Raw genomic sequence first — 18,544 nt, 5'->3', positions numbered from 1 at the left:
TGAGCTCTGGTGCTGATACTGTGCAAGTGCATACGAAACTGTTTTATGTTTAAGATAAAATTAATACATAAGAAAAAGATTATTTTTTTTTCAATATGATCAAGTAATAACCTCTTCACTCCAACTTGTGCTAATATTAATAACTTTGGAAGATTGTTTCCATTCCTACAGGAATTTTAAATATCCCCACCTTTTCCTGCTTTCCAACTCTCCACCCTTAAAACATACATTCTTTCTTCTATTGCTCCAGCTAACAATGACTAAATGAGGCACTACTTCATTCTCAGTAACATAGTGGAAATGGAATCAGGGTAGAAAATGGAAGGGTGAAGATGTGGGCTAGGATCACTATGTCACAAACCAAGAATCTGTTCACTTGTTTGTATTAAAAAAAAAATAAATATAAAAAAATCCCAAATGGTTAAAGCAAATGAAGTTGGAGTAGAACAGAATATGTGAGAAGGTGGCAGCTGGAGCAACTGGAGTAACTTATTTGCTGTGCAAATGCTGCTCAGGGAGTTCTAAATTCACTGCGTGGTACTTTCTGTTGTAGGAAATAGGCGCTCACAAGGAAGAGCTTAGTTTTGAACAATTTCATTTGTTCTACAAGAAAATCATGTTTGAACAACAGAAATCGGTAAGCTTTTTCATTAGTAGTCTTCATACTGTTAAACTGCTTCATCAGAATAAGGAGTGAATGCTGATTATTTTTTTTTTTTGTTTCTGATTGTTACTGATTTTCTTTTTTCCCCATTCTTGTAACAGAAAAAGGGTATAGTATTGTACTTGATGTGTAGATAACAGTCACCATCAGCAATTGGCTTAAGAAGATAAGTCATTCATGTTACTTCTTGTGTAGAGATATTCATGGATAAAATGGGGTTTCTAGGAAGAGCTTTTCTTGTGTGTTTGTTCACGATGTAGGATGTCTTTTCATTAGGCTTTGCTGATCTGTTTACTGATAGGAGCAAGGTTTCTCTATGCTTGTGTTAGTCTTTTATTGCTAAGAACGTTCTGTAAATCATGAGGATGTGTCCTGAGCATCAAGTAACAGCTGTTGTTCTCCTTGTCTCTCATGCTTGGAGATGACCGGTGGTGAGCCCATTACAAGAGGGGCATCAGACAGTTCTTGGGAGGCATGAATGCAGGGGAATTACATTTTAACTAATTTATACGGGCAACTGCCTGACTACTGTTTCCCTGTATGCACAGCGTAGATTCATGAAGCTGGCAAAAACTGCAGACATTTAGTGCCTGTGAAAGTTAGTAACCCTTTAAAACTGTGTGAAAACACAGAATTTGAGATTACTGGCATAAAAGTCTTCGTTGATGACGTGCTTATTGTTGATTCAATTTGCAGTTGCTGAAATAGAAGCTTTGATAGTGAAAGTCAGTGCAGTTTCTTTTGGCAATAGAGCTTTCTTGTGCTGTTTAAAAGCAATGCTGAAATCATTACGAAGTAATAAAGAATCTCCATTTACTGACAGTGCTTTAGTTTTGCCCATGAAAGTCTAGTTAATTATCTTGAGCAGAAAGTTGAAAAGTAAAACACAGAATAAAGAGGCTATCTGACTTCCTTAAACTCTTGTTATCGCCCCTTGTGGATCTTTTCAAAGAATCTCCTGTTTGCTCAACAACTGCTTTGGGTCAGTTGATAAGTTTCCTGTGATCTGTAACTATGCTGCTCCAAGCTGGAAGCAATTTAGGTGTTATATTCACATGAATAAATGTGATGGATGATACGTAATTCCAGTTTTTCTGGGATACCAAACAATAAAAGCTCTCCGGAAAGCCTGACTGATTGTGTGTATAAGGACCTTATCAATAGCAAGTTTTTTGAGAATTGTGTGTGTTCACATTTGAAAGGCCTGAAGTGCAGTTGCCAGCCTTGGCAGTATGTTTTCTATTATGCATTTAATTCAAAATGTGTCTTGCCAACTTGTATGCAACTTCTCTAGAGCAAAAATGCATATATTTCCCTTTCCCAAACCAATGGACATTATTAGATGGAATGAGATAGAAAATTGCATATTCTTTTATTATTTATCTTTTCCCCTTTTTGTGTGTGTGTTTTTGTGTTTTTTGTTTTGTTTTAAGATTCTTGATGAATTCAAAAAGGATTCCTCTGTGTTCATTCTTGGGTGAGACTCTTCATTTGTATTATTTTTCCACATTTCCATATGGTTGTAGTGCTGCGGGCTTGTTTTTGAATTACATCACTGTTTGTTTGGGTTTTTTTAGTTCTGATGCTTTAGTAAGTGAAAAGAAATAACGCATCTTTTTGTATTCGGAAAGGTGAACTTATCATGGAAGTAAGTCCTGATTATAATTTGATAAATGTTTTTTACCTTCTGACTACCAAAATGGTATGGGTTTGAACAAGCACATTTGCCTAGTAGTAAATTTGCAATTTTACTAAGAGCTGAACAAAACTACTGAAGGACAACTTGATGGAGAAATTTTAACTTCAGTCTGGAGGGTGGTCTGGTGCACAGGCTTTGCCTACACTTGAGCAGGATTCTGATAATGACAGTTTCTGCATCTTTTGCTTGGTGGACTTGAAAATTTAAGAATGATGTGTACAGCATGAAAAGGCAGGGTCACAGGCATTGCTAACGTTTTGGCTGTGAATTAAACCAGTTTATCTTGGGTTTGAGTATTACACTAACAGATTAAGGAAGTTACGTGAAAAGTTTGCTCTGAGTGTATTGCGTTTTTCTTTAGCCTTTGATCACGTCATATGAATTAAGCTTTGTGAGACTGCTTAAAACCATAAATTTATCAAGGATGGATAGGTTGTAAATACCTTATTGGTACCAGATGATGCGGCACTTAGGTCCTACAAAAGAGAAAGCAGTTGTGCTGCTTTTTCTTGGCGTGGCTGCATCTTGCCTCCTTTTTCAGGAGGTTTTGTTCTATTACAGTAGATCATCTGAATAATGCATGGAAGGAGTTATTTGTGGAAGTTCGGCTCTATGACAACTTAAAAGAACAGTGTCTCCGTATGCCTCAACTAAGCTTAGCAACACCCCTGTCAAGTGAATGCTGTTCATTTGCTACAAAGCAATGAGCAGAGATTTGGTACTTTTCCCAGAATCGCTATAAAAAATGCATCAGGAATCCAGGAGGCTTTATTGAAAGGCTCAAAAATTAGTAATTATTGAAGTTATAAGAAGTTTCTTCGTGGTGGCAGCACATTAATACTGTAAATCCAAGGTACGAATCCATGTCATTTTCTGCAGTAACGTCTGATGACACTTTCTCTGTTAATGCTTTAGCTTCACTTTCCCTTTCTATTTTTTTAAAGAAATACTGACCGTCCAGATGCTTCAGCAGTTCATCTCCATGACTTTCAGAGGTTCTTGCTACACGAGCAGCAGGTGCGAAGGTTGCAGAAATTTTGAGTTCTTTTTCTTGAGGTTGTCTCACAGATTTCTATGCTCATTAAAAAGAAATGTGGTGTGTTGTAGAATATGGTTGATGTCAGCTGTGATAGTAGGCCTTGGAAAGATTTATTATTTGTTGCCATTGAAGATCACAAGAACTATTATTTTTCATCTATATAAAGACTCTGAACGTGCACCAGAGGACGAGAGAGTGGACGAAGTAAATAAGTTTTTAATGGGTCTCCATTTAGTCATTTGGATAAACAGACAAGGTTAGAAATAAACACTGTATGTATGTATGTCAAAAATAGTAGCCTGGCCTAGTTACAGGTGTTACATTTAGGTACATCTGGGGTAACACCTTCACCAAGGCCCCGTTTTAGCAGCTCTTACATAAAAAGCTGAGCTGACTGCCTGCATTTGAGTGAAAGGTAATTTTCTATTGAGTGGAGCCAGTTCGGCGTCCCATACCAGCAGGCAGATAAGGATGGAGGTGGGGAACTGTGTCTTCATGGTCTTCTATAATGTTATTTAGCACAGACACCACAGGGAAAAATTGTGTGATACTTCCTAGGCGCTGCTAAGCTCCAGGTTTGCAAATTGATTGAAAAGGGAGACCTACACTTCCTATTTAAGCTTGCTACTTTCTCTTTCTCTGTATTTCACTGTGTTAAAAGCACATTCAGATTGCATTTAGAAATGAGAGAGATTATAGTTAAGGTATGTCCTTCAAGGAGGCCAGCCTTTTGCTGTGTGTGTGTATGCATATGTGTACATAAAATAGTATGTATCTTGTGGGCCTCTGATCTATATAAAGGTACTTAAATGGAGATCATCTTTTTCACCCTTAGACATCATAGGGGAAACCCTTAAGATATCTGGGTACAATAAAATATATCAGCAGTAAACTAGCCAGTTGAGAGAGAAGGAAATCACATCTATAGGTCTCTCTGTTCCTTATTTGATTTTATATAGCATTACACCACGTCTAAAGCGTTTGTTTTTTTTTTTTCTACTGTATTATTATTATCTAAGGAATCTTGGGCGCAAGATCTCAGTAAAGTCCGAGAAGGAATGACAAAGTTTATTGATGACACTATGAGAGAAACTGCTGAACCCTTCCTCTTTGTTGATGAGGTAAGATAACGATACTTACTAATAGTTCCTTGTGGACTTCTTTTCTTTCACTGCCAGTTCCTAGTTTGTTAATTGGACGGCAGATCCTCTAGGCTTTTCGTGCTACATTGCTGGGTTTCTTTTCTGGTATGGTAAAAAAAATTTAAATCACTCTCTGTTTTTGTATTGTAGTTCCTCACTTACCTTTTTGCAAAAGAAAACAGTATTTGGGATGAAAAATATGATTCGATAGATGTGCAGGACATGAATAATCCTTTGTCCCACTACTGGATTTCTTCCTCTCATAACACGTAAGTTACCAAAACACCATTGTCTATCTCTGTTCAAACGGAACTAGCACGTGTTAGGAGAATGTGCCAGAATGTACTGCATGGATGTGTGAAACCTTCCTAAAGTTTGATGCACATGTGGCAAATACAGTTTGTTGGACTTCGTTTTCCCCTTCTCTTAAAATCGCAGAGGTTTTGACATAACCGAGCTTAGCTGCCAGAAAACCCAAACCCTGAATCCTGTTACAAAAATAAAAATAAATCTTGAGTTGAAACTGTTCCAGCCTCCCTGCTTTCAGAAGTCAAAGTTATTGAAGGAGCTTCTGTTTTTTCCAAGCATCAAGAGCCTCGTTGAGCTAGTGTCAGCATTAATTGGACCTGAACATAAGAATGCCATAAGGACCCTACTTGTCCCGTGGGAAAATCCGATAGTGTTAGTGTGTTCTGAAGGGCAGTGGATTTGTTGCCTTGGGAAGCAAGCCAATGATATGCACTATTGATAGATACTCTGACGGTTTACAGTGTCACAAAGTGGAAAAGATTTGCTCCTGAGTAGGAGAGGAGTATGGAGGCCTTAAATTAGCACATCTGATGATTGGGACTTGGCTATTCATGGCTTTTTGCCTGAATGACAAGAATTAGAGCAGATAGAGGTGCTTGAGACAGAGGAGGAGTGCAGTGTGCTATCAATACTCTTCTTTATTATTTTGAGTTTATTTTACAGCCAGAACTTTGATGGCCTGGGGACTGTATTTTTGTTGTTACTGTTTTTGGAATTTTATGCTTAGTAACTTAGCTGCTGATTTCTGTAGTTTGTGTCTAAGGTATCCAGCCCTTTTCTTTGACGATCTGTGGTATGCCAGCTGTTCAGCCCCATACAAAGTGATGTGGTGATGAGTTTGAACTGTCTTCAAATTAAGACGATTAGCTCATCTAGGTTTGTAATGAAAAGAAAGATGGTGTAAAGTGAGGGAGGAGAGATGAACAGTTGAAGTATTTCAGGGAATGAAATAAAGTGCATGTGGATATAGCTTATGGGTATATTTTGAAGTATAGAGTGTGGTATCACTCTAAATACCCTCCACATCCCTCCAACAAGATTATGCCTTAGCATGATGAGGTTTAGATATGTTTCAAAGCTCACGATTTGCTCTCCAGAAGCATGTCAGTTATAGTTGTTGGATGTTTAGATTGGGCCTTTAATCTCCTATAATTTGGTCCATTCAAAAATCTGATAGTATCATGTTCAGCAGAGTCCAGTTCTCCCATCACAAGTAAAAAAAAAAAAAAAAAAAATCAACATACATTCTCCATGGCAGGAGAAAAAATGTCGCCCAGTGAGCGAATGGGAAATCATTGAAATTGACTGCCTGTCTTTCACAATTTCCTCTTAATCCTTAGATATCTGACTGGAGACCAGCTTCGAAGTGAATCCTCCACAGAAGCTTACATCAGGTGCCTGAGAATGGGATGTCGATGCATTGAGTGTGAGTAAAGCGTTCGTGGAGTGGTTTGTAACATGCCTTCCATATAAGTAGAGTTTCCCCTGTTTACCAAGAAAGAAAAAAGAACTGAAATCAAGAACTAGTTTGTCTTCTGAAGTTGAAGTTAGTCATATAAAAAACACTGATTCCCTAAATTGTTTTTCTTATGCCTCACTGTTGCCCCATTGACTTGGTCTGGTTCTTGTTCCCCTGGAATTTTAAGGTGGTCTTTCTAAATCTCATCTCACTGTACACCAAAAAGTCAACCTTGGATCTACTGTATGAAAGCACAGAATTTAAACTGGAATTACTTGGATAGCATACATAGTAGATAGATAGTTTATTTGCCTTCATTGTAGTACGCAAAGCCTAAGGTACAGAGATTTTTGTAAATTGGTGCCATTTAACTTGCTTGGAAAGCAGTTGATGTCTTTATGCATTTGTTCTCCACTAACTGTGTATGCATCTTCATCCCTGTGCTTGCATACCTTATGAAAAGTTTGACTTTAACTTCATGTTTTTATGTAGTTACTTCATAAAATTACATGTTACTCCCTGTTCAATTTGGCTAATGTAACATGCACTCAAATAAGAGTTTCAGGGTTAAAATCAACAAAATAGATAAGCTATCAACTTACCACTTGAGGGAGTGTATTTATCTCTGGAAAATTATTGTAAATTAGTAGACTGACAGTATAGCTGCCTGAATTCCTTATTTCCAGATTCCCACATGATAATGCTTTGGGAAAATTTTAGATTGTATTTTATTTGTGTTGTTTTTACTTAAGTGAACTTAATTTCCTCTGTGGGAGGGATAAATCTAATAAGATATTTTATTAGAACATTAAAGTCTATGATTCAATATGTGGAACACTGAAGATTTGGATGTAACTGCTTGGTCTCTTCCTTTTTCCACTGCTTGTCTTTCCTAGTGGATTGTTGGGATGGTCCTGATGGGAAACCCATCATTTACCATGGATGGACACGGACAACAAAGATTAAATTCGATGACGTAGTACAGGCAATCAAAGATCATGCCTTTGTTGCATCTGAGTAAGCTTTGATTTATTTTCCTTAAGCCTGTTTTCATATGTTTAGACATTCCTGAACTTCTTTTCTCTGTAACCTAGACATAATAATGACATTCTAGTAGCCTGAATGACATTCTAGGAATCTTAATTATTGATGAATGTGGGTCTTTAATAGATTCAGTTTTGAGGAAAAGTCCCATTACATAACAACTTGCTGGTAAAGAAGATAATGAGTACCCTAAAGTGGTTCCCATCTCCTGGCTTGGGTCTTTTTTTATTAGATTGAAGTGTGAAACTTCAAATGCTGAATAGTACGTCTTAACTTTAAAAAACAAACAATAAAATACTACAAGTGAAAAGGATCATATCTAGGTTTGTTGGGGAGGTTCATGTTGTAGGGGAGGCTTTAGCTGAGAAGATGTACAATTCATAGCATGCCTCTTGAACGGATAACGTGTTTAAATCTGCGTCTCTGCTCTACCCTTCTATAACTTGTGCTGAGATGTCCTTACCATGAAAAATACCGCCCCAAAATTGGGAAAGAGATAGGGCTGTCAGTGTCCTGTTTTTCCACTTTACCAGCTGGAAATGGAGGAGAAGTGTTATTTTCTCATGTGGGACAGTGTCTGCGCAGGTGTATTGTGTTAATGACAACCATAATACATGACGCATTATGTTTTCATACCATCAGTACCATGAATGCTGTGTGATGCTTTCCCTACTTGCATTAAGGGATAGGCTACCCAGAAGGAATATTGCAATATTTCCTGGATATGCAGGGACAAAATTAGAAAAGCCAAAGCTCATCTGGAGATGAAATTGCTGAGGGATGTGAAAGATGGCAAGAAAGACTTCTATGGGTACAAAAAAAGGAAGATTAGGAAAAATATGAGCCTACTGGTGAATTGCAGTGGAGACTTAGTGACTGGGGAAGGCTGAAGTACTCAATGCTTTCTCTGCCTCTGTGTTCAATATTGGGGCCGAAGCACATGATATCCAAGGGATAAATAAACTAAGTTTGTTTAGCTTTGAGAAGAGATTAATGAGGGAGTCCGGTTGCTGACTTCCACTACCTAGTGGATGATTATAGAGAAGATTGAGCCAGACTTCTCAGAGTGTGTGTGGAGGAAAATAGACACAATTTTCAGGAGAGGAGAAACAAATTTTCACATAATGGTGCTTTAGCACTGAAGCTGTGCCCAAACGTCTTGGAAAGATTCTTTCTCCTTGCAAATATTCAAATCATGGCTGGACAAAGCTCTGAGTAACCTGGTCTAACCTAGGAATTGGGCCTTCCCAAAGAAGGAGATTGGACTAGATGACTGCCAGAAGTCCCTTCTGACCATAATGTTTCCATGATTGCATGTCTGTTGTTATCTATTAATAATGTGTCCATCTCTATTCCCTTTTGTCTTCTTGTTTGCTTTAAATATTTTCTTTGATCTTTGGGGTGAGGCAGGGTGCTGTTTTCCTTGCTTTGCCAGTTGTAGCAAAAAAATTGTCTTCATTCACCTTTTTCTGCACTAAAGGTACCCTGTCATTCTGTCAATTGAAGAACACTGTAGTGTGGAGCAGCAGCGACACATGGCCAAAGTTTTCAAGGAGGTATTTGGAGATCAGCTTTTAACGAAGCCTGTTGAAGCCAGTGCAGATCAGCTACCATCACCAACTCAGCTGAAAGAAAAAATCATCATCAAGGTAGGCTTGCTTTGTGTGCTGGTAGATAAAATAGGAAAACAAGAGCAGGAGCCAGAAATACTACTGGCCTCACAGCTTAGCTGTTAATTTCTGTTGAGAGACAGGAAACCCCACGCTTGAAGTGTGTACTAGTAACATTTTGCAGTATGGTGCGGAGTTCTGTAAAACTACATATTAAAGTGCTTGCTATTGGTTTTCTTTGCAATAAGTGTTGCTAGTTCAAGTGCCAGATCGAATATCAGCTCTTTTCTAAAGGTCTTCCAGCTCCTGAAATGTCACTGCTAAATTTCAGCAAGGGTTCACTGCTGCAAATGCTCGTCATGGACTTCTTACGCAATGTGGCCTGCTTAAAAATAACAGAAGTATGTTCTTGAATAGAAAGTTAGATTAGTGGTGTTATCTTTTTTTTTTTTCCCCAAAGAATGCCTGTCATTCAAGTGAAATGCAATGCATTTGCTGGCTGCGTGTTTAAGTTGTCAGAACTGCTTGCAAACTGCAAAAGTTGATGGGTGTTTACTAACTCATGTGATTTACATATGCAATTTAGTGAGCCACTTGTGAAACATGGAGGGGCTCTTACTAGAAGGCAGTCACTGTTAGAGTGTCTTACCTTCTGGGCATTACAGATGCTTTACTCGGTACTGCTGTGCAACAACATGAGGCAGGTAACCAAAAGAAGACTTCTCGGATTGAAACTGCAGTGGAACTTTTTCAAAAGGCAATACGAGGGCTGCTCATGATCTGTTTAGTAAAAATTGCTTTTGTCCATGCTTCAGTTTTGCAGCTCTTGTAACGGTACTTACTGCATCCGATGTATTAAACTTATGAACAGAAGAAATAAGGATAGAGAGATATAAGCGTACAGCTCTTGAATGTAAGACTGGAAATAACAGCACCCTACTATGAAGTGCAAAAGTTCTGTGCTTAAGTTTTTGTGTTTCTTTTACCTACAGACTTGTTACCTTGCAGAGCATAAAGGGGAGTTGTGTAGGCACACGAATAATAACATGACAGATCTGATTTAAAGGAAATTACAAACTACTGTGAGTCTGCAGAAGAGAACATCCATATCACTCTGTTCTGTCTAAAAGAGTGTTAAAGAGTCTTTAAATACATCAGCACCTGCCAGTGAGCTAGTTGTGTTATTTGGCTTCTGTTTGAAAAATGTTGTCAGTAAACAATCAGAGGCAATTCCTACTTAGGGGCCTGTAGGATTTTTCAGATAAGCCTGTCAAATTGAAATCTACCTACAGTAGGCTATGCAGAACTGAATGTAGTGGAGAACTACTAGATAAGAGATGATGAATCCCATCATTAATTGCAGTTAAGTATTTGATGTTACCTGTAGCCCCTTGAAGCCACTGTTTTTTTGTGAGCACTCTCAAGAAAGTAGAACTTATCCCCTCTTTTCGTAAAGGATTTCTCTTCTGTCCATTTTTCTTGTAGAAGAGTGAATTCCCTATTCATTTTAATTCCTTATCGTTTTGGTTTGGTTTGGTTTTTGTTCCTTATGACCTGCTCTCTGCAGTGGGATTCTTGTTTTATCCTTATTTCTTAGTATGTGTCACTTCATGTTTTCTGTCTTTAAAGAATGGTGAGCTCTTATCAAGCTAGTTGTTTCTTCATTGCTTGAATGATACCTCCGCTAAATTTTTAACCTTTATTATCAGATTTCAATTTTAAAGAAAGAAATTCCAGCCCTGTTGCCTAAAGCCTTGTGGAACAGCTGTTGTTATGGTAATGACAGAAGGCGGCTGTGCAATGGAGGGAAATACTTGCAGTAATACCAAGTAGGCTGAAATATTATGACCAATTTTATATATGATTCTATGTGAGTGTATGAATGTGGATTTTTGTTTTGTTTTTAAGCACAAAAAACTGGGGCCAAAGGGAGACATTGATGTGAACTTGGAAGACAAGAAAGAAGAAAAAAAGCAACAAGGAGAACTTTACATGTGGGACACAATAGAACAGGTATCATTTATGTGACATTTGCTACTGTTTGTTACTAGGTTGTGTAATACTGGAAATCTACATGAATTTTCTCAATATTTGTGTAAGTAGTGTTGTCAGCTGAATGAGTGTGAATGGGGGGAAGAATGTATTTTGTTTATTGTTGTACCTTGTTTTGAAATTGTGGTTAGTGAGTTTCCCTCTGTCTTGTTAATGGTTTTAATATCTCTCAACTTTTAGAAATGGACTCGACACTACTGTGCTATTGCTGATGAAAAGCTTTCATTCAGCGATGATATAGAACAGAATGCTGATGAAGATTCATCAAAGGTGATGGCGATGTTTTGTTGTTTAAGCGTGTTCTTTTTATTCTCTCGGATTACTTCAGTGTCTTCAGCTGCGTAATTTTTATGCCAGTGTTGAAATTATACAGTATCTGTGTCAGATAACAAGTCTATCTGGAGACAAAAAATTTTATAAAGGGTCTTTGCCAAGGTACTCCAGTTAACCGTATTTTTAATAAAATAACTTTTTCCCTTGGCTAATTGAGGACTTGCAAAGAGGAATATAAAGACAATGAAATACAACTTTGGTACTTAAATGCTAATGCGGATGTGTGCACTGACAATCAAAGTTTTTGTAGGCCTTTGGCTGAGTATTGTTGCTGTTCTCAAACTATAGAGTATGATGAACTAAGGTTTGTTGTGTTAGTAATGCAGCTCACCTCTTAGATAGCGCATGCTGTTCGTTTCACAATTGCAAAGTGCTTGCCGCAGGTGAGCACGTATTACTTGGCTGTTGTACATGCTAAAGCAGAAACATGATGCTCAGTAAGGGTTGCAATAGCAGTGACGTTCAGCATGATTTCTTTTTCTGACTTTTCAGGTTTCCATGCACGCTTTTTCATTGATAACATGTATGTGCATGGTTCAGAGATCTCTGCACATCCAGAACATTTTGTCCATTCACCTAGATGTTAACGTCAGTAAAATAATCAATGTGTAGGGAAGAACACAGGTGAATCCTGGAAAAATCGGGTTAGAAACTCTGTGAATTAGCAGTAGAATATTTTGCCTTGAAAATATAAATTGGTGTTTGGATTGCTGCGTTCTTTCACTTTCTGTTGATTACATATTTGAATAAGGCTGAAGTTGATCACTGCTCCAAAGAAATGCTTTGACTGGAGAGGAGAGTCAAGGGTGACTGTAAAGGTGATTGGCTTATTTGTGGAAGGAGAGTTCAGGGACAGGAAGAGCTGAAATCCTGAAATAGTAGATTCTTCTATCAATAACAAGTTCTATATTTCAAAACCGTAAAATTAGAAATGCATTAAAAAGATTCTTATTTTCTGCTCTAGGAGGTGAAGCGTAGTGAACTGCACTTAAAAGAGAAATGGTTCCATGGGAAAATGAAAGAGGGGAGAACCACTGCTGAGAAACTGCTCCAGGAATATTGTGCTGAAATGGGTGGCAAGGATGGGACGTTCCTAGTTAGGGAAAGTGGGGCTTTCCCTAATGATTGCACCTTGTCATTCTGGTATGGTGACTGTCATAAAAATTTCATCTGGGTTTTGTTTGTTTGTTTTATGGCATTGCACAAAAATGTGTATATTTTTAAAGCCTGCAGTTATATCTGAGAGGAAATAGGAATAAGGAGTTGCTGTAATTACTAGAATGCTATTGATGGGATTGTGAAATACTACTTTCTAAATTAAACTTCAGTGTAGTATAGTGCATTTTGGGAGAGCAGACTTTATTTGAAGTGTTACAGTTGTCAAGACAGGACTGACTGGTTTGATCTCCCCGCCTTTCCTAGTGCTGTGGCAGGATAGAGATTCGTTATTTCCTCAATGAATGGGTCAAAATTTGCTCTTTTAGTTTCGGGATAAATAACTGGTTTCCACACTGAAAAGGTTGTCTCATGAATTTACCTTTATTAGCAGAGATGGATCTTTCCAATTAAAGGATCCTCTATAGGGAAAAGAATAATTTTGAGGGTTTTGTTTGTTTTTCCGTAGTTTGAGGTTTTCTTTCTTCTGGTTGGGACTTCATAAGGAATAGTGTATCATGGATTTCTGAACCAGAGAACTGTCAGAGCAAATTTTTCAGGGAGTAAGTGTATGCCAGATTTTAAACCATTGTGGATGAAAATTACTATTACTTATCAGGATTTTTTTCTGCTTCTCTTTGATTGTTTTACGAGATGATGCAGATTTCTTGCCTCTTCACAAGCTCACCAAGTAGCTGACCAGGAACAGGTGAGGAAATGTTTATAACAGGTTTTCTCCTTTTGAAACCCTTCCTTTTCCTCTTCATTTCTTCAGGAGATCAGGTAGAGTCCAGCACTGCCGGATCCGTTCTTCAAGTGACGGGGACACTGTGAAATACTACCTGACAGACAACCTCACTTTTGATAGCATTTATGATCTCATTCAACACTACAAGGAGGCCCACTTGCGATGTGCTGAATTTGAGCTGCGTCTGACTGATGCTGTGCCTAACCCCAGCCCTCATGAGACTAAAGAGTACGTACAGGAGAAGGCAAGCAGTGGGGTTGTTATGTCAGTGTTCCTTGCATTGTTTTAGGTGGTCTTGGATTTTTGCATAGAAAACTTCCTGGATTTAGGAGCATGCCTGAGTGTTGCTTGTCCACGGATGTCATGGGAATAGGCTTCCTTGAAAGATGCTGAGTAAGATCAGTGACTTTGTGAGAACCTGGTACAGCAGAGAGCAGTCACTGGGAAAGCAATTTACTAGCAGCAGCTAGGAAAATCAGTGAGAACTGTAATGCTGTGGAAGTGAGCCAATTCCTTCTTTCTCTGCTCAGTGTTTTACAACACCCAGTGGATTGGATTAGATATTTAGTAGTTGGCTGTGGTCTGGCAACTAAGTGGTCATGGTCTGTGCCATCTGGAAACTCTATTACTGGGGCAGTGAGCCCAAGCAGTTATGTTTTCCTAATCCCGCCCTCTACCTCACCCCTGTCAGACTTGGTTAGGCTGATTTCACCCCATGCCGATAGGAAGTAGTATAGCTTGGTGTTTATTTCCAGCTGGTATTTGCCTGGTGTGGATCCTGGGCAGAGCTTGCTCTTATTTCCTGGCAGAACACTGCAGTCACTGCCCTTTGTTCTGTTTTATTTGCAGTGAGAAAAAGTAAATCTCCTTTGCATGTGAAATATTGATCTGTGACAAAAACTTCTTTTTTTTGCTCCCCGTGGGGTCTGGGAGTCACCGCCAAGTAGATAACTTTGGAAGCCAGCGGGAAGGGAAGGTAGAGTTTAAGGGTTAGGCTTTCCTGCCTTTCTGTGTAGGCGGGGATGTACTGCCAGTATAAGTGGCCACAGCTTCACTAAAGGCACATTAGATCCAGGCTAGGTCCATCCCTACAGTGAAAGATAAAATCAATCTCTGAATAAAAGAATTCAAATGCCTGGTGTTTTTCTTTTGTCTGTGTTTTGTTTTTTTCCTTAAATCTGCTACGTCAAAACTGAATATGCTACTGAAAACTGAATGGCAGGTTCCAGTGCCTTTGTTTACGGAAGAAATGCAGATTTATGTTTTATCATGTCAGACAGACAAGGTGTTCTGATACATTCTTGATGCTTTCATCCAAAATAAGCTGCTGTCATAGGTGGCGAGATGGTGAAAATCTAATGCATAACTTTTCTTGTAATGTTTGAAACTCTCTTGTTAATAGCACTGCCTGTTACTCTTACAGAATGGCATTTGACAAGCTTTGTAATCCTCTGTCCATTTTGATTTTTGACTGTTGTAGTTGGTACTATAGCAACTTGAGTCGGGGAGAGGCAGAAGACATGCTGATGCGAATTCCTCGAGATGGAGCCTTTCTGATTAGAAAGAGAGACGAGCCTGATTCGTTTGCCATGACTTTCAGGTAAGAAAATACGGGTATGACTATATTACTTAGCAGCCCAATGATGTTTTGGTTTTTCTTATTTAAAAAGTCCTGTGGTCTTTTTAGAGTCATAAAATTCTTGCTTTTAAACTTTGACACGCCTTATTACAGGGTGTTATTTTGAAGTTTTCTTCGGTGCTGGTTCAGCAGTGATTCTGTGTCCTCATCCCCTGGAAATCCTGCCCTGTCATATAACTGACAAAAATGAAATGTCAAAATGAAATTGTCAGCATTTCTTGCCAGGGAAAATATTTTTGAAGCCGTAGTTCTTGCAACAACATTAATAAAATGTATAGAATTGTGGTGTTCTCCATTGTGCCTTCAAATGAAATTGTGTTTCTTTGAAAATGCCTATTTCTGCAACATATAAAATTGCTTTGGAAAAACAAACACTTGTTTTCCTAATGTTTACATGGCTTACAGTATATTGAAGATGTCCAGAATTCCCCAGTCCCCTATGTGCTTTGGTTACAAGCTTTCTGCTGTTACCAAGGTGGATATTGAAGTAACTTGAGCTGCAGCATCTCAATAAAACCATTTCACAGCAGGGAAAACAAGAAGTACCAAATGGCAGCAGCTTCAAAAGGATTCAGGGATCTTCTGTGGGTGGGATGCTCATCAGTGGATGGTTTTACTGTTATCAGTGCAAGCACAAACCTTGTGTTCAAGCATGAGAGGTTTTTTTTCTTTAAAAATTGGTTCCTGTAGTTACCAAAATGAGTATAGGGAAGAGACAGCTACTCGTATTGTGGGGAGTGTGTCTGTCACCTAGGGAGAGCGGCAGATCAGCAGCCGCGGATTCCAGAGGGACTCTGGGTCCCATCAGACACATTTGTGTTAGTATGAAGATGACGAAATACCTATCTTTAGAGGAAAAAAATATGGATATTTTATCTAAGCAAAAACACGGATTTATCCCAAGGCCCTGTACATCATAGAAGAGCGAGAATGTTTTTTTTTTTTGTGGATTTAATCAGGCAACTGGGATTCTGTGTGAATAAACGAGGCTTTGGAAGAGGAAGGAATTATTTTGCGTGATTTAGATACACAAAGAAGTTTTGGTCTGGTTTACAGCACTGGTGCTCTCACTGCAATACCAGTACTTTTTACAGCACCCGCACTTGTTTCACAGAGCGGAGGGGAAGGTGAAGCACTTCCGAATTCAGCAAGAAGGTCGCCATTTTGTGCTTGGAACCTCGGCCTATTTTGAGAGTTTAGTGGAGCTGGTAACATATTATGAGAAGCATCCGCTGTACAGGAAAATGAAATTGCGTTACCCGGTGACTGAGGAGCTGTTGGAGCGCTACAGCACGGTAAGTGATGGTCTTTGTACGAGTGCCAGTTGCTGTAGCGGACGGAGTCCCAGTTCTATGCCTGGGGATGCTGGGTTTGGTTCTGGCTGTGGTAGGTGACCTTTGCGGGAAGTTAAGCAGGCAGTTTTCTTATCTGTGAAATTGAGATGGTTATACTGACTTCTTTCACAAAGATTTTGAGATATGTGAAGGAAAGAGCTTCATCTTTGATTACAAGTCAACCCTTGCCTTCCTCATGTTTTGATTAGAAAACGTGCTCTCTGAAGTGGGGGATAATTGGTCTGCTAAAATGAGTTTTTGATAATAGCCTTGCCTGCAGTTGTCCCTCTCTTCTCTTGCTGCAGTGGGCAAAGATCTTAAAATGGTCATGCAGATGCCAATTGCTAAGCATTTAAGAAAGAATGAAATATTCTGCTGTGCCTCTTGCACTGGATGGGCAGTGGCATTCGCTTCACTGCGCTGGAGGCATCTCGGGGATGGTGTCCAATAGCCTCCTGTGGTAAAAGCGGAGAGGTACCTCTGAAAGCTCACTCTGAGATAAGCAGGAGGAAATCTCCCCAAGAGATACTTTTTTCTGTCCTTTGACTAAACTAGGAGCCTAGATAATTAGTTTAAGATAGAGGCCTACCTTCTGGATGGATGTGTTTTGTGACAAGAGAGCTAAGCCGAGGTAACTGGCTTTTGGAAAGCCTGAGATGCTGTCTTTTGTTTTCAAATATATGTCTCTTAGAAGGTGCAGGCAAAAAAATGTCTGGCATGTTTGAAAAAATCAAAATCTGGGGTTTTTGTTTCTTCTGGGGAGACTAAAAGGGACTGAAAAGATTTTAGACCTCAGGATTTTTGATAATGTTGCCTGTGGCTAAGGTTCTGTATCCTAGGACAGGGTCCAAACGGGAACACAAGGAAAGAATAAAATCAAAAATACGACTACGTATATTGTTTTAGAATTTTTATCTAATAGTGAAACCAATACTGAAGTACTGTAACACAGAAATCATAAGTGTAGGTATTGTCTTCCCTGTTTGCACATAAAAGGGTACTCACAATCTCAGCTATTTGACTGATTATACCTTTGTGTGGTATTGCTGTTTCATTGTGTTTTACTGTTCATTAAGCTGAGGTATAGACAAGTTAAATAACAAACTCATGTTCAGCTATAGAAATGAGCATAGCATAGGCGTCTGGCTTCTCTTCTGTTTGCCTATGTATTGTCAGAAAGGTGGTTTCAGCAATGAATGTTCTATTAATATTAAGTACTTCTAGAATTTTTGATTCCTGTAACTTCATTTTTTTTTGTTTTCCTTCTTCCTGTTTTTAGGAAAAAGATATTAACTCCCTCTATGATGTCAAGATGTATGTGGAACCCAGTGAAATCACCCCTACAGTGGTATGCCTAAAGACAGATTTTCACACTTACTGTAGACTTCTGAAAATTGAGTCTTGTTTGTTGATTTCCTGTTAGTAGTAATGAAAAGGATAATTGAAGTGTTAGGCTGCTTGATTTATGGGGAACTGGGCAGCAGAAATTTAAAGGGTGTGACTATTTTCTAGTATCTCTTTAAAATTTGTACCCACATGTTTTCTTGTGTGCAAATCCTGTATTGATTCATCCGTACTGGGAATTTGGGCACCTTTTGCTGTTGATTCTGCGGAGGCAATTTGATTTGGCATGCCTGCCAGTAATAACCTATGAGGAGATTCAATTTGAGAAGGCTAAATCTTCATGGAAAGGAAGCACAACATGGGAACCGCAAGCGTGTGTGCAAAATTATTGCAGTTTCATGAGCAAACATGGCCTGCTTGCACAAATAGGTGCAGAGTTTGTTTATGTGCTTTCTATATAAAAATAGTGTCTTTGGTTTATTAATGAGTCATTAAAGTTTTGTCTTCTTTTAAGATATATATAATGTTTTAAAAATAAGTGTCACAGTAAGCATCTATTTATCTCTAATTCTTGTTAGGGCCTGCCAACTTGTAAATTCCCATAAAAGTTCACCTGCTTGTAAATTTTGTCACTGTAATTCTTTTTAGTCATTTTGGCCAATGTATTTGCATTGCTGCTGAAGAATTTGGGTAGTAGTAAATTCAAGATAAAGAAATGCTTGCCCTCCTAAAACTGGGAGTCTTCCTAAAGGGAATGTGACCAGCAAGATAGCTGATGTGGTTTTGAAGTGGAGGCTTTGTAGGCATCTAAGCCTACAAACTCCAACTGCGTATGAATACGTGTAATGAAGATAGAGGATTGATATTTCACTGTGTGGTTTTCTTTTTCTTTCTTTCAAGCCGATGCTTGAAGAATAGCAGTTAAGTAACTTCACTTGCTTCTACCAATAGATGTCACTCTGGAACTTTAGTA

At 38.6% G+C, this 18,544-nt stretch overlaps 1 protein-coding gene across 1 annotated transcript in view; it reads left to right on the top strand.

The window, feature by feature from the left end:
- Window positions 1–18,544, top strand: part of PLCG2 (phospholipase C gamma 2) — a 64,678-nt gene that overhangs the window by 28,230 nt on the left and 17,904 nt on the right. The window contains exons 7-21 of the mRNA XM_074582838.1: window positions 554–637; window positions 2,098–2,141; window positions 3,308–3,380; window positions 4,422–4,523; window positions 4,695–4,813; window positions 6,194–6,279; window positions 7,209–7,329; window positions 8,837–9,005; window positions 10,875–10,979; window positions 11,199–11,288; window positions 12,316–12,494; window positions 13,282–13,482; window positions 14,735–14,854; window positions 16,008–16,188; window positions 17,507–17,575. Of these exons, the coding sequence (XP_074438939.1) occupies window positions 554–637; window positions 2,098–2,141; window positions 3,308–3,380; window positions 4,422–4,523; window positions 4,695–4,813; window positions 6,194–6,279; window positions 7,209–7,329; window positions 8,837–9,005; window positions 10,875–10,979; window positions 11,199–11,288; window positions 12,316–12,494; window positions 13,282–13,482; window positions 14,735–14,854; window positions 16,008–16,188; window positions 17,507–17,575 (1,743 nt within the window). The remainder of the gene's footprint in view (window positions 1–553; window positions 638–2,097; window positions 2,142–3,307; window positions 3,381–4,421; window positions 4,524–4,694; window positions 4,814–6,193; window positions 6,280–7,208; window positions 7,330–8,836; window positions 9,006–10,874; window positions 10,980–11,198; window positions 11,289–12,315; window positions 12,495–13,281; window positions 13,483–14,734; window positions 14,855–16,007; window positions 16,189–17,506; window positions 17,576–18,544) is intronic.

This window comes from Larus michahellis, chromosome 4 (genome assembly GCF_964199755.1).
Source record: "Larus michahellis chromosome 4, bLarMic1.1, whole genome shotgun sequence".
Classification (NCBI taxonomy): Eukaryota; Metazoa; Chordata; class Aves; order Charadriiformes; family Laridae; genus Larus; species Larus michahellis.
This window is presented reverse-complemented; position numbering and strand designations above follow the sequence as displayed.